We start from the raw sequence: 13,574 nt of genomic DNA, 5'->3' as shown, positions 1-13,574 counted from the left end.
TTCCCTTTGGAGAGCCTGACAAGATGTCCTTCCATAAGCATTTAAATATCTCATTATGGAATGTAGTTTATGGCCTGACACATCCTCCCAACACGCACACCCTATGGTTATGCTTACAGCTTCCAAATAACTGCCTGCTTTTGGGGTGTGATCCTTTTAAAACCCCCAAACCCAGGCGAGCAAACCCTTGAAGCTGGTCCAAAGTCGTGCTCAATCTCTGACGACATCGGCAGGGAGAGTCCAACAGATGCGTCCAAGCAGCTGCTGATTCCAGCGCACGGTTCCTCAGCCCCAACGTGCTTCACGTCCTCAAAGAGCTGAGCTCACCGCTTTTCCCAGCACAAACCGGTCCAAGTGTCATCTGCCCTGCTGTTGTGACCCGATGATGTGACTGGAGACTCTCTCTGTGCCGTGCTGGTGCAGTTTTCAAGTATAAAGCCAAGCCAAAAGTTAAGAACAATCGAGGTTATTTATGATAATTCAAAATCTTTTGTAGTTATTGAAAATCCCATCCAATGTGCAGCACCAGAGGTGCAAACTTTTTGAGACTGTCTTTGCTGGGGATTGTTGTGGTGCTTTTGAGGGCTGTCAGCACGGTACAGTTATCTTATTCTGCGTGATGTGCTTGACACCCAGAGAAGTTGCTGCAGGGCTTCCCAGCCCTGTTCTGCACCATCAGGTGGGAGATGATGAGGCTTTTATTTACCGGTCTATAAGGTTTTCTTTTCCCCCCAAGAGGTTATGAATCTGCTTTCTAGGAAGCCGAGCACCTTGTGTTACCGACTGCTGCTAAAGAATAAAAATAAAATCTAGGAGTACTCTTTGAAGGCTTTTAATCCCAGCAATGTTTCAGGATGGTATATTGAGATAATTCAAAGGCCTTCCTTTAGATTGATACGTGACCACATATGAAATAAGTTTGAAAATTAAGAACCCTTTTCAAATGCGGTTCTGTAACATGTATTAGCATGTTAATCGTAGGTGAAGTTTTTGCTTTTCTTTATCTTCTCTAAAAAACAATGCAAGAAGATATCCTGATAAGGCATGCTGAAGATATGAAACCTTTTTTATGTACAGCGTGAGATTTTTTTATGGGGAAACAAAGCCCTTGCAGAAGGATTTGGGTTTCTACTTGTTCTCAGCCCTGACCTCTCAGAATCAAGCCCATCCCTCCTATGCACCAGGAGAGTGTTTAAGCTATTAAGTCACAAGCCTTTCTACAGGAAACAGTTGTTGAATGAAATACATAAACAGCCATCCGAGCAGGAACTGCAATCCACATTTTTTTCACTTCTGTTTGAGAGCTCTGACCACCGGGCCTTAGTCACCCTCACTCGGGGAATACGCAGGCGCTCTCATCCCTGAGCGTGCGGTCATTTCATACGAAGTGCAAAACCTTTGTGGGAGGGACCGAGCTGCCCCGTATCCTGGAATAAACCGTGCGGTGGTGAGGACACATGCCTGAAGAATGGGAAATGGCGTTTTTGACATCAGCGAGTTGCCAGGGTGCTCCTCAACAAAGGAGTTTGGGGCCCCGTGGGCTGCAGATCAGAACTTGAGGTGCCTGGCAAGCAATATTGTCAAAAAGTGGAAGCAGCAGCAGAGTTCTGGGCACTTCCCAGATGAGATGGAAAATGACAGGGTGGTTTGCAGATCTTGGACTGGGACTTAGACTTCTAAAGTTGGAGATAAATGGGAGTTGGGACTCTAATCCTTTTATACAACTGGCCCCAAATTACTAACCAGTGCTGCCTATAAATTGTTCTTCCTAAAACCTTTAGGGCTGCTGGCCTGGTTTTGCAGAAAAGCAGCAGTTTAACGGCTGACAAGAGTATGGGGAGCACACAATGCCCACAGGTCATTAATTCTTGAAGCTGAATTTACTGAGGAGATAATGGTGAAACCTGACTCTGCTAAGCTCTCTGCTCCTTGTCTAGCAGTGTTCAGTAGTTAATTTAAATCTCACTTAGGAACTACTTGTGGCATTACAAGTCCTCCAGGCATACTCTGGTAAACTTTCAAAAAATACCCCTGTCTAGAATGCCATTAAGATATCACGTATCACTTCTGAATTTGCTCTTCCAGTGTGGTGGTGGCACGGAAGTTGGTGACCACAACTCAGCTTTATTCCAATGAATTGTTCCCTTCTGTAATGCTCATCACTGATGGCAAAACTTGGCTTTCTTAGCCTGTCCCCATGGAACACGTCTGGATTCCCTTGTTCCAGCAGCATCACAAAGTGACTTTAGGTTGGAGACTGATCAGAGAGGAGTTTTTCATTTGCAAATGGAGAGAGAAGCCTGCAGCCTGCTTTCATATAAGTAGGTGTATTGGTATCAGCCAAATTACTCAATAAGGGTGAACACCATGTGTGTCGTTGAAACTATCAGGGATGGATACAAAAATGGAGTAATCTATTTAGATAGTTCTGGTGTTTGGACTTTTTTTTCCTCTTTTTCTCTTGCCCTTTTCCTGATCCACTGCGTTTATTGATCGAAAAGACCTTTTGATAGTGGGATGTGCCGAAGGTAAAAGGGTTTTGATCACATCAGAGGGGCGGCTCTATTTAAAACCAGCAGTTGTTGCTTCCTTTCTTGCATTATCATTACTATCTGCACTTGGTATATTCTTTTTCTTTCACCCGCCCAGTTTGAGGTGTGGGTTTCAAAGCAGAGCCCTTCACATCATCAGTAGTGTTAATCTTGACCTAAAACTGATCAAGATTAGCCTTCAGTTTGGGATGCGCGTAATTCAGAGAGTTAAAGTGTGGGTGCAGTTTTACTCTGACTTTTTTGAAAGAGGGGTAATTCAATTTAAAAGTGTTTGTGGTTGAAGGAGTTTTCTCTGGTCCTCGTGGAATGTGCCTCGTTCATTGTCTCAGTACTTCAGGTAAGTTAAAGTAACCTTGCCCTTAAAAATCCTGAGGTTTTAACACATCTCTCCCTTTTTCCTCCTCTCCAGAATGTATCGTGGCTAGAGGAGAAGGAGAAGGAGGTCGTCAGTGCGTTGCGCTACTTTAAGACTATTGTGGACAAAATGGCAATTGATGAGAAAGTATTAGAGATGCTGCCAGGCTCAGCCAGCAAAGTGCTGGAAGCCATCCTGCCCTTGGTGCAAACCGACCCACGCATCCAGCAAAGGTCAGTTCTCTTGTTGGGCTTTGGGACTCGGGCTCCCAGCTCCTCTCCTCCTCGCATCTGAAGAATCACGTCATGCAGGAGACGGGAAATGCTGCAGTGGCTAATGAAGTGACTGCTGTTTTTACTAATTATGCCCTAGTTTTCAAACACAATTTAAAAGCAGACCCCCTGCTGCAAAGAAGCCCGTGCCGTGGAAAGATAAAGCAAGTTGGAGTGGTTTCAGAGAGGAGGAAGGACTGATGATGATAAACTTGGAGATTCGTCATGTACTGGCAGGAGATTCTCCTCAGATGCTATACTGGTTCTGCATCCTAAAAGCTAACAAATCCAATAGCTTTCACCTGAAAAAGAGTTTATCTTCTGAGTAATCACTTCTAGTGTTCAGTTTATCCCCCCTGATATTAGAGAAGTCTGAGCCTGCACTCTTACCTGATTTTTTTGGATTTTTACTGGATCAGATACAGAACAGGAGTACACAGATGTACTTCAGTAGATTAACCAGTCCAAGTTCATTCCTGTGCACTCTCAGCAGATTACTTTTTTTGTGTTTTAACAGATTATGTGTGTTATGTTTTAACCAGTTAGACAGTGGGTTTGAAGCCAGAAAAGTAGAAATTTGCGAAGGCAAAGCTCAGCATGGATTATAAGAATTTGTGGAGTTGTCAAGCCATAGAGATACAGCTGCTGTTCATCCCATAGATGCTGGAGCAATCAATTTACACAAAGCAAGCAAACATCAGTGAATAACATGGAAAGAGCAAAATTAGCGGAGACAGAGAAAAGCACAAAACTAGGCAGAGAAATGCAAGTGTTTGGTTATGGAAATCCTGCCATTTTTTGCGCTGTTCCTACTTTTTTCCTGTTAAATATCCCAATTGTTTTTTTTTACTTCGAGATGCTTATTTCAATTGTGGTGCAAGGAAGGTCTAGACCATGGTTGGGACAGCAGTAGAGTACCGGGTATTTTGCAAACAGAGATGCTCAGCTGTGTTTGCTCCTAGTGCAGAGGCCATGTTTGCATCCGACAGTACAAAATGAAGGAGGCAATGGGTGAATATCAGAGCTGTGGCTGGGACATTTAGGTTAGATCTGCGGAACTATATAGAGCAATAGCTGTTAGAATGGTAAAATTAATCAGGCTTCTGGATACCGCCACAGAAGTTTCTTCAGTTGCCACAGGGTTTCCCAGAGCTATTAAATTCCTGACAAGCACCTGCTTTCACTTAATGAAAGAAAGAATAAACTTTCCCCTTGCACCGGGAGAACGTGTAAAATGTCAGCAAATATTTTTTAGGATAGAACGTGTCATCTTTAGAGTCGCTGGCTTTGATTTGTGTATCTCCTGGGTGTTCTCAGGGTGATCTTCCCTTCCAAGAATATATTTGGAAATAAATATCACCTAAGTGGTCTTCAGCAGCAGCAGTATTGCAGACAGTCCTGTTCTTCACATTTCTTAGATCATCTCTCTTAGTTGTGAGCTAATGCAACATTGACAGTCGGATATCTGTATTTACCCACATAAGCAGAATTTTCGATCTGTAGTCAGTGGAGTCCTCTGCATAGTGATAAGTTTCTCCTTCTGGAAATGCTGTTATTTTAAAGTGCAGATCCCATATGTATGTTCTCTCTTGTTTAACCTCACATTAAAAACGGGGATCTGGCATTCTGCAGAAGCCGCGTCCTTTAATACACCTTGTTTCTTTTGAGTAGTGGCAGGACAGAAAGGGGTGATTTGATGGCAAATCCCCCTGAAGAAAAGTGAGCAAGCCTTGTGTCAGTGTGGAGGAAAGCTCTGCCATCATTGTTGGATCGCTTTTGGCTTCAGGGAGAGCATTTGCATCAAGGAAAAAAGTAATTAAATCTAGCACAAAATGGGCTTTCAATTATTGCCTCCTTAGAAGGAAGCAGACTGAAGATAATGGCAAAGAAATCAAAGCCTTAAAAAGAGATGGGGGAGGGCTCTGTTTAGGAAATATCTCCTACCAAGCTGATTTCATTTGAAATTAGAATAAATGGCAAACAGAATGCTTTAAAAAAATAAATAAAATAAACCAAAAGAACCAAACAAAGAAGCCCTTGCCAATGTTTGTATCCCCATGGTTGGAACTTGCAAACTTCATTCACCTAAAGAGTCTCATTGAAGCTCGTGGGCTTGATTCTCTTCTCACAGATAATGAAATTACTGGAGTTAAGCCAGTGTAAAATGGATACCAAGGAGAAATGGGAAGATTTGCAACACCCGTATCAGTAATGATTGCGAGATTAGACCTTATCTTATCTGTTTATATTTTTGATGCAGTTTCAAATAGATTTAACTTTACAAAGAGTTGCTGAAGCGTTGCCATCAGCAGAGCTGTTAACACACCTTGTTTAGTAATGAAGTGTGTGCAGAACGGCCAGGAAAATGCCTGTGAGCACTGTTGTTACAGTTCACTTTTATTTAGAGTTGTCACCCTTCCAAAATGCCTTTTTTTTTTCCCCCTTCGGAACAATAGCTTCAATTCTGTTTCTCATTAAAACAAAACAAAGCAACACCCTTCCTCTTCCAAACCTGAAATTCATTCAGTTCAATTTATGTAAAGAAGCAGGTTTTAATTACATGTTTTCAGGCATTATAAACAATGAGGAAATGATTTGTAAAGAATGAATACAGTCAGCTCTCAATTGTCCAAGACATTCTTTGGAAGAGTTAATAAAGAAGAAGGAAAGCATAGATAATACTGAAATAATATAACTTGGGCTTAAATACAGGACTTACATATTTACCTTTGAAGTTAAGGCATAGAATTGGAGCTGTAAATTAAAATGGAAAGCAGATTATTTTTAGCATTGCCGTGTTAACCTGCAGCCCAATTAATTCATTCTCTTAACTGAGATTAGTTGTACCTTTGTTCTGTTGACCCCTTTGGTGCTGGAGAATGGGAGAGCAACTGCAGCAGAGGAGAAATCTCGGCTTTGTCACCTGCTAAACACTAATTCTGGATGTCAGAAAGGAAAGGAGAGCAGTCACATTTTTAACAGCCTGAAATGCACTCTAAATCAAGCGCTCTCATAACATTTGATAGTATCTCCATCATTTAATTTTGTTCTTTTTTTTTTTCTCAATTATTTCCTGCCCTGCCGGCCAGTTCTGCCATCTCGTCCTGCTATAGCCGTGTGTACCAGAGTCTGGCCAATCTCATCCGCTGGTCAGATCAAGTGATGCTGGAAGGTGTGAACTCAGAAGACAAGGAGATGGTGACAACAGTGAAGGGCGTCATAAAAGCTGTTCTGGATGGAGTCAAGGTACCTGAGACAAATATTGTCAATTATATTGTATAAAGTATATAATACATATTTTTAGAGGAGAAAGATCCTATTCTTGCCTTTGATAAACTACCTCAACTGTATCATAAGTGAAATGATCCTGCTCGGTGTGCTGGTTAAGGACCAACACAAAGGGTTTGGCTGTTAGTGTGCGCTGCTGAAATGCTCACCCTGGCTTCTGGATGAATTGGAAGAAACAATAAATCTTTATTGAGCATTGTAGTAGATTTTCAGCAAGTCATTCCCAATCTCCCGTGCAGTTTACAAGGCAGAGTTTGCGTATTTTCTGTCTAGGCAAAATGTAATGGAAATGCTTCCTGTCAATAATGCCCACAGAGAATCAAGCTCCATCTTTTAACGCGAATTTCAAAGGATTCGTCAGTGATCCATCACCGCTTTCAGCAGGCGGATTAGGGTGTGGAACAGGTGATGAGCTAAGCTCAGTTTTCTGGAGATTAATTTTATATAACTAATGGAAATGTTGAACAGAAACCTTTGTATCCTTTGTGAGAGCTGCTTACAGCATTCCCTCCCCACTCCACCCAGGGAGGGCTGTTGGCTTTCCTTCGACCTCCCGGTAGCTTTTGGTACCATTATTTAGTTCTGTTTCATGCGGTTGTCCCTGGGCTGACGGCCCCGGGGACTGTTCATTCAGCTGCACTTAGAAGTCCGCTTGACCTGGGCTGAGGGCACCAGCGACCATTGGATCTCCTGAGAATCTGATTTTAAAAACTGTAGAGAGAGTTAAGCCACTTTCAAGAGCAGGGCTGAACTGGAAGGGGAATGTTTCGATCAAGCACAGTAGGAAAGTTGGGATGGTGTTTTAAGAACGGCAGCAGGTGTTTCACCTGGATTAGTGTATCAGGAACAGGCACCTCTCGCTGTACTCCATTTTTTATTAACTGGAGCTGAAGGCAGCAATGAAGTGGATCTCCCAAGCTTTGGCTATCACGTTTTCAGGAGTCTTGGTGTGGTGTTTGCGTGCTCTGAATATCTTTTTAATGTTAGTCAAACACAGATACTAAAATCACTATTACTTATTGAGCCTTTTAAACAAATATCTTTGAAGCAAAACATTGCCATCACCTAAGGAAGACAGATTTTCCAGGATTATTTTGCACAAGATGCCTTTTAACTTTAAGCTCCAGATTTGAAAAGTAAAGCTGGTCTTAAATTTGCACAGCAGGGGAGAGAAAAAGAGGTTAGTGTAAAGTCCCAGCTGCTGTTACTGTCGGAATCCAGCAGCAATTTGCAGTACGTGAAAATCTGCGGTATGGTATCAGAACTGTAATATCCCAGCAAATAGCGAGGCAGTTCTCTCTGATATCACTTAATGAATCTGCACAATCCTGCGGAGACAGGGTCGTTTTATCACCAGATCCAGGAGAGGGCTGTGCAGGCTCATTGCAAGAGACCCGGATGCTTGCTGCCCTTTCACTTCAAGCAAATTTCAGATATTTAAGCCTTCGATACCTATTCCCTTCCAGCCAAAGCAGCGTGTCCGTGCGGATGGGTGGAAGGTCTCGGATGCCTGCTCTGCCAATGCTGGAAGTGATGTAGATGTGCCCGTACAGCGCTAAGCCTGACCTGTTAAACCCCACTGAGCACCATGGCTGTACCAGGCTCTATTTGTTGTTAGACTAAAAGTTAGTTTGGCCTTCCAGTTGGAGCTGGCTTATGTCTGCTCAGCTTGGAGACGGTCAGAGCAGATGTGTCACCGGCTGGGGAGGTGCCAGCGTGTCTGCCCATCAACAGGTCAGCGTTTATAAGCACCATGCGCTCGTCTCCTGCTGCACAGCGAGGAACAGGGTTTATTTTAGAAGGGCCCAGCCAGCTTGCAGATCTGGAAGCAGAACTGAGAAGTTGGACACTTCTGCGCTGTGGAGAGTCCTTTTTGGTTTTCTGGCAGATCGCACAAGATCCACTTCCACATTTCAGTGCTTACTTCCCCCCTTATTTTCAGAATTGAGCATAAAGGAGTCGCTTGTTCACTTGCTTTACTTGCTGTTTTTATCCCAGATTTTAGTGCCTGGCTAGGCGTATATAAAAAGAAAAAAAAAAAAAAATCCATGTTTTGGTTATGTAACTTCTTAAAAATCCATCTCATTTTGGAATTTCCAGCTTGCTGAAGTAGCGTAAGTTTGAAGAGAGGCTTTAATTATCTCTAATTACTGCTGCAGGAATCTTTACTTGCTGATAAGGAACAGTATAACGTGCATCTGGCTCGGTTGCGTGCTGATTACCTCTGCATACACTGAAGATCTTGGCTTGATTTTCAAGCACTAGTTCTCATTTTGGGGTTGGTAGAGAGGAGAGAAAGTCAGGGTCCAGGGAATCTGGTGATATTTATCAAAGTTTAGAGGAAACGGTGATCTTCTGATGTGTTGTCAATCATACATTGTCGTGGTGACTCTGGTGGGAAGCATCTTTGGTTTTTTCACAGCAGCAATGGTTTGAATCACTCTAAAGATACTTTTGAGCCAAACTGGATTGTTTTTCTCCCGTTGTAACCTACACTGCCATAAGGTAAGCAAGCATGTGTCTGTTACAGCCAGCAAAATAGGAAACCCAAGCATTTCGGCCCAAACACCAGGGGCTCATTGGCGCTGCCACCACCACGGTCTGCAACCCCAGCCTTGCTTTGGCTGAAGGTGTTAAATGTGGTGAAGAAAGGTGAAGAAAAGGAGATGTTACATTTTCCCTTCCGTAGCACTTTAAGGAGTGCTTTGGCTTTGGGTTTGAATGCCTGAAATAGAGGATGAAACAGAGGAACGTACCTTTAAAAAAATAATAGTTTCAGTTGAGTGACTGGGGACACTCAGCAGGGAGGGCTGAGGTCAAGTCAGTGTCTGTGTTACCACTCTAGTTCTGTGACTGAATGGCCTTAATTATTTTACTGTTGTATATACTGTGAAATGTTCATTAGCACAGTGGAGCTGACAGGTTGTCAAAAGCCCTGTCGGTCTGTTCCTCGCCAGGACTCTTGTCTGTCTGTCTGTCCAAGACAGGAATATCTTTATAGCATTAGCCCACATGGACATCTCTATGTGCTCTGGTTGTACTTTCTCCTCCTTCCCCATGGGTGGGATTTTCCAGGACAACTTCTGGAAAGCTGGGCCTTATGTTGTGGTTTTGTTTGACACAGTGTACGTTATTTTTGGGCACAAGCTCACGATGAGACTGTAAGTAGAACATTGAAGCCCAAATCAGCTGCATTTGTTGTCCTTTGCGCATCCAGCGCAGTCCTTTATTCCTCTTGTGAGTGTGCAGACCCATGGAGGTTCAGCTTCAAAGAGAGCCTTATATAAAAACACAAGAACTAGAATATTTCCATTCCTCGAAAGGATGATGATGACATTCCACTTGCAGTTATCGCATTGAGAGGGCAATGACAGTTGTTCCCAAGCTCAGCAGACACGGACGTGAAGATGATACTGGAATGTACTTCAGGCTCCTTTAAAAAAAATTAAAAATTGATCCCATATAGTTTCCTTTGCATAATATACCAGGAAGCCAATACCGTCAGGAAGCTCTGCCAGCTTTCCAGCCTGCCTGTAAGCGGACGTATGTTCTGTCTGTGAGCAGTACATCTATTTGCTGGCCTCAGATGTCCCTAAAATGTTTTCTCCATCTTTCTGGTGCGAACGATTGTTGTTTTGACTGCTGGCAGACTTGTAGTTCAGGATTATCGTGCCCTTATCTCTTTATCCAGAGCCTTATCTGCTTAGACCAGATACACTACAGCAGTTCCTTGAATGATTAAGCCTTCCATTGCTAACATGTGAAAAGTTGGCTTCAGGGGAAGCAGGCCTTTTAATAAAGGTGTTCACTATTTAATTTGCTGTTGGACATCTTACAGAAAACTTGCTTTTTAAAACAAATACATACTTTATAAAGCAAATATATATATATTTTTTTTACTGTCTAAGTGAATTACTCTACTGCTTAAGACTTTTCTCTACTTATATTTATGTATGTAAGTCAGTTTGTCTTAATCTAGGGTGTTGTGGGGACTGGAATACGTTTGTGACTGTAGAGGAAAGAGGAAGCACAGCAAACACACACATTCGTGGGTTTGTGCAGAATCCCCATAGGGCCAGGGTTTATGCACTTAACACAGCTAAACTAGTGCTGGGTGCTCCTTAGAAGCGGTGCTGCATCATTTGTACGGCTCTGGACCAGACCTGCACCCAGCTCGGCTCTCTGTGCCCTGCCTAACCAAGAGTTTACTGCAGTAGCGTCTCTTTCTGTCCCAGGATGTTTGAGTGCAGCATGCAGCAAATAATGATTATTCTCTTTTTCTTCTCTCTATCCCTCAGGAGCTGGTCAGACTCACAATTGAAAAACAGGAGCATCCCTCTCCCACAAGCCCAGTTAAACCCAGTTTACCAGCATGTAAATCTGACAGGTGGGTCACTGACAAGGATTTCTTTGGTGTGCAGGGCTAATCAAGGAGAGATAAATTCTGACTACTGATGCTTGAATGAAAGCGTTCAGTTATTCTTCACAGAGGTTAGCATAGTGTTCTTTATGTAACCTCACTCATTACAGTGGCACCACTTAAAGAGAACAATATGCTATGGTAGGGAAGATACCAAAATCTCGCAATGAAACATCACTTGGCCATGACACATGCACATTGTATTCTGCATATACATGGAACTCCACCTGCAGAAGCAAATTCTACCTTCTGCTACAGGTGCTTCTCATACTGCATATGATTTAAAATGCGTATTAATCTGTCAGCCTGCTGCATTCAAACTGTGTACATCTGTATTTTACTTGTCGCAGCCCATCAGAACTTCCCCTTACAGACCGAGAAATGGAAATCCTCAACAAAACAACTAACATGACTCAATCCAACGAGCTACTGACTGACTCCATGGATGAAGAAGTTGCGCCTCCTAAGCCCCCTCTGCCCAGCATTCGTGTGGCAGAAAACAGGTAACACCGGCCAACCTGCTGCCTGAAGAAAGCCGCTGGCTCTTACCAGCTCCTTTTTTAAACAATCTTGGCAAAATGCACACCAGAGGAGTCATGAGGAGGATTGGTGGTACCTCTGGATTTCCCCTCCTCCAGAGTAATTCTTTCCTGCTCCTGCACTCTGCTTATGACTTTGTGTTCTCCCGGTCTTGATTTGAGCAGCACTCTTCATTATCTGTGTTTTACTTCACCTCTTTTTATGTGAGGACAGTGCTGTGCTCTGATATCCATGCATGAAAGGCTTATTTAAAACTACATAAATGCTAAGAGCCTTATTTAAAACTACGTGAATACCACACTCTACATTGTAACTTCTTCTGGCAATTACATCCAGGCAATTCTGCATTGCTTTTATCAGCTTAAAAGTGAAAGGAGCGAATAGTGCATTAAAAAAAAGATTCTTTTATTTGGTTGTTCTTACCCTGTTCTACGAGTAACCACATGAAAGTTTCTAAGTTCTATTTTGAGAAGGAAGAGAAAAGCCCCAATTTGCAGGTTTTTTGGTCTGTGTGTATGATGTTTTTCTTCTCTAGGACGGGTGCTAATGGATGGTGTGAAAAATACATGTTGTGCTAATTTGAAAATGCGGCAGCAAGTGCTGCGGCTGGCCAAAAGAATCACATTTCTATGTATTTTATGAATTCTCATGAGTTATATAAAAATTTCCTGGTATGTTCCAGGAACAGAATATATGTGCTCATGGGAACCCCATAGGCTTGATGGTTACCAGAACTGTGTGTCATTAGAAACAAAAACTAAAAGCACAGTGGTTAAAATCTCACTAGTTACTGCCAATATGTGTTTCTGCAACAGATTTATGCCAAAACATGGTGAGAGCAACACTGACCATCTTGTTCCCTGAAGTTCACCAGGAGGGTAAAAGGGCAGAAAAATAACTTTCCTGTCCTATAAATTTTTGAAAATATGAACATTTTTCAAACATGGAAGGTTTGAAGAAGAGGGACTTCTGTGAATGGAAACAACGCTTGGGTCAATGAAAATATTTCATTTGGATTTTCACCACTTTTATTAAGAAATAATTACTGTGCTAATTGGCTCCATTAAAAATAATTTTTAGAATGGCAGTGGGTTTTGCTTGAGAAATACCAACTCTTTTGCAACCTTAAAAAATAAATCACTGCACAGGACCTTACCTGTGAGAGTATTCGTAAATTCATATTTGTTAGTGGATGCACTTTGCTAAATAGCTCCAGGCCAGCTTTGGGCAGGAACCTGTGAGTTTGAGCCTGGCAAGTCTAAGGCTTTTTAGAAAACAAGTTTGTGAAGCCTCTAAAAGTCTTTTTTTTGCTGGAAGAGTAACGGAAGCCTCGATGCCTGTTGTGTCTTGCAGCCCTCCACCAGCACTGCCCCCCAAAAAACGGCAATCGGCACCTTCCCCGACCAGAGTGGCCGTTGTGGCCCCCATGAGCCGAGCCACCAGCGGCTCCAGTTTACCTGTTGGCATCAACAGACAGGTAATGGCGCAACCCCATTGTGAAAACCCAGGAGAACGTGCTGGGAACTGGAGCCAAAGCTCCAAGAGATGCTGTGACCTGCAGCTCCATGCACGTCCCTGCTCGTCCCAACCAGCCCCGGACAGGAGAGCTCTGCAGGGGGAGTTTTATGATACATAATGCAAACAGCTTAATATATTTTTTTTTATGGTGTTGTTGGATTTAATTAACAAATTGCTACAAACTTTGTTGCCTTGAGCTGTAGCAGTTGAGTGTTGCCATGTTGAATAGATCAGGGTGCAGAGCAGCCAGCTGAGCTCTCACCACGATTGACTTACAGGCCAGGGAGCATGTGGCATCTTGAGATCAGAAATCTGTATTCATCCAGTCACAATTTACAAACATCTTTGTCACCCAAGGTGTAGTTTGAGCGACTCCTCTGACCGCTGCTCGTGCCTTGAGGAGAATTTTCCAGTAGAAAAATGGAAAACTTGGGGCTGTGTGTGTAATCATATTCCATCTGTTGTGCTAGTCTGGGGTTTATGAGGTTGTAAATGGCTGGGTTTGCTTTACACGTTCAGGAACTTACTAACTCAGCAGCGAGGACCTGCATCATATTAAATTGCACCAAAATCAAGTCTTGTCCTCATCCCCAAAGCCTCAGCCCTGGCTTAGGGAGCCTCTGTTGTTG

General features: G+C 42.9%; 1 protein-coding gene across 1 annotated transcript in view; it reads left to right on the top strand.

Moving 5' to 3' along the window:
* The window catches only part of RAPGEF1 (Rap guanine nucleotide exchange factor 1), a 71,603-nt gene that overhangs the window by 21,816 nt on the left and 36,213 nt on the right, over positions 1 to 13,574 (top strand). Inside the window, exons 3-7 of the mRNA XM_082068083.1 lie at positions 2,962 to 3,140; positions 6,269 to 6,425; positions 10,766 to 10,854; positions 11,238 to 11,390; positions 12,781 to 12,904. Of these exons, the coding sequence (XP_081924209.1) occupies positions 2,962 to 3,140; positions 6,269 to 6,425; positions 10,766 to 10,854; positions 11,238 to 11,390; positions 12,781 to 12,904 (702 nt within the window). The remainder of the gene's footprint in view (positions 1 to 2,961; positions 3,141 to 6,268; positions 6,426 to 10,765; positions 10,855 to 11,237; positions 11,391 to 12,780; positions 12,905 to 13,574) is intronic.

Source organism: Streptopelia decaocto (genome assembly GCF_964273445.1).
Source record: "Streptopelia decaocto genome assembly, chromosome: 17".
Taxonomy (NCBI): Eukaryota; Metazoa; Chordata; class Aves; order Columbiformes; family Columbidae; genus Streptopelia; species Streptopelia decaocto.
The sequence above is the reverse complement of the archived record's forward strand: the minus strand, read 5'-3'. Positions and strand labels throughout refer to the sequence as shown.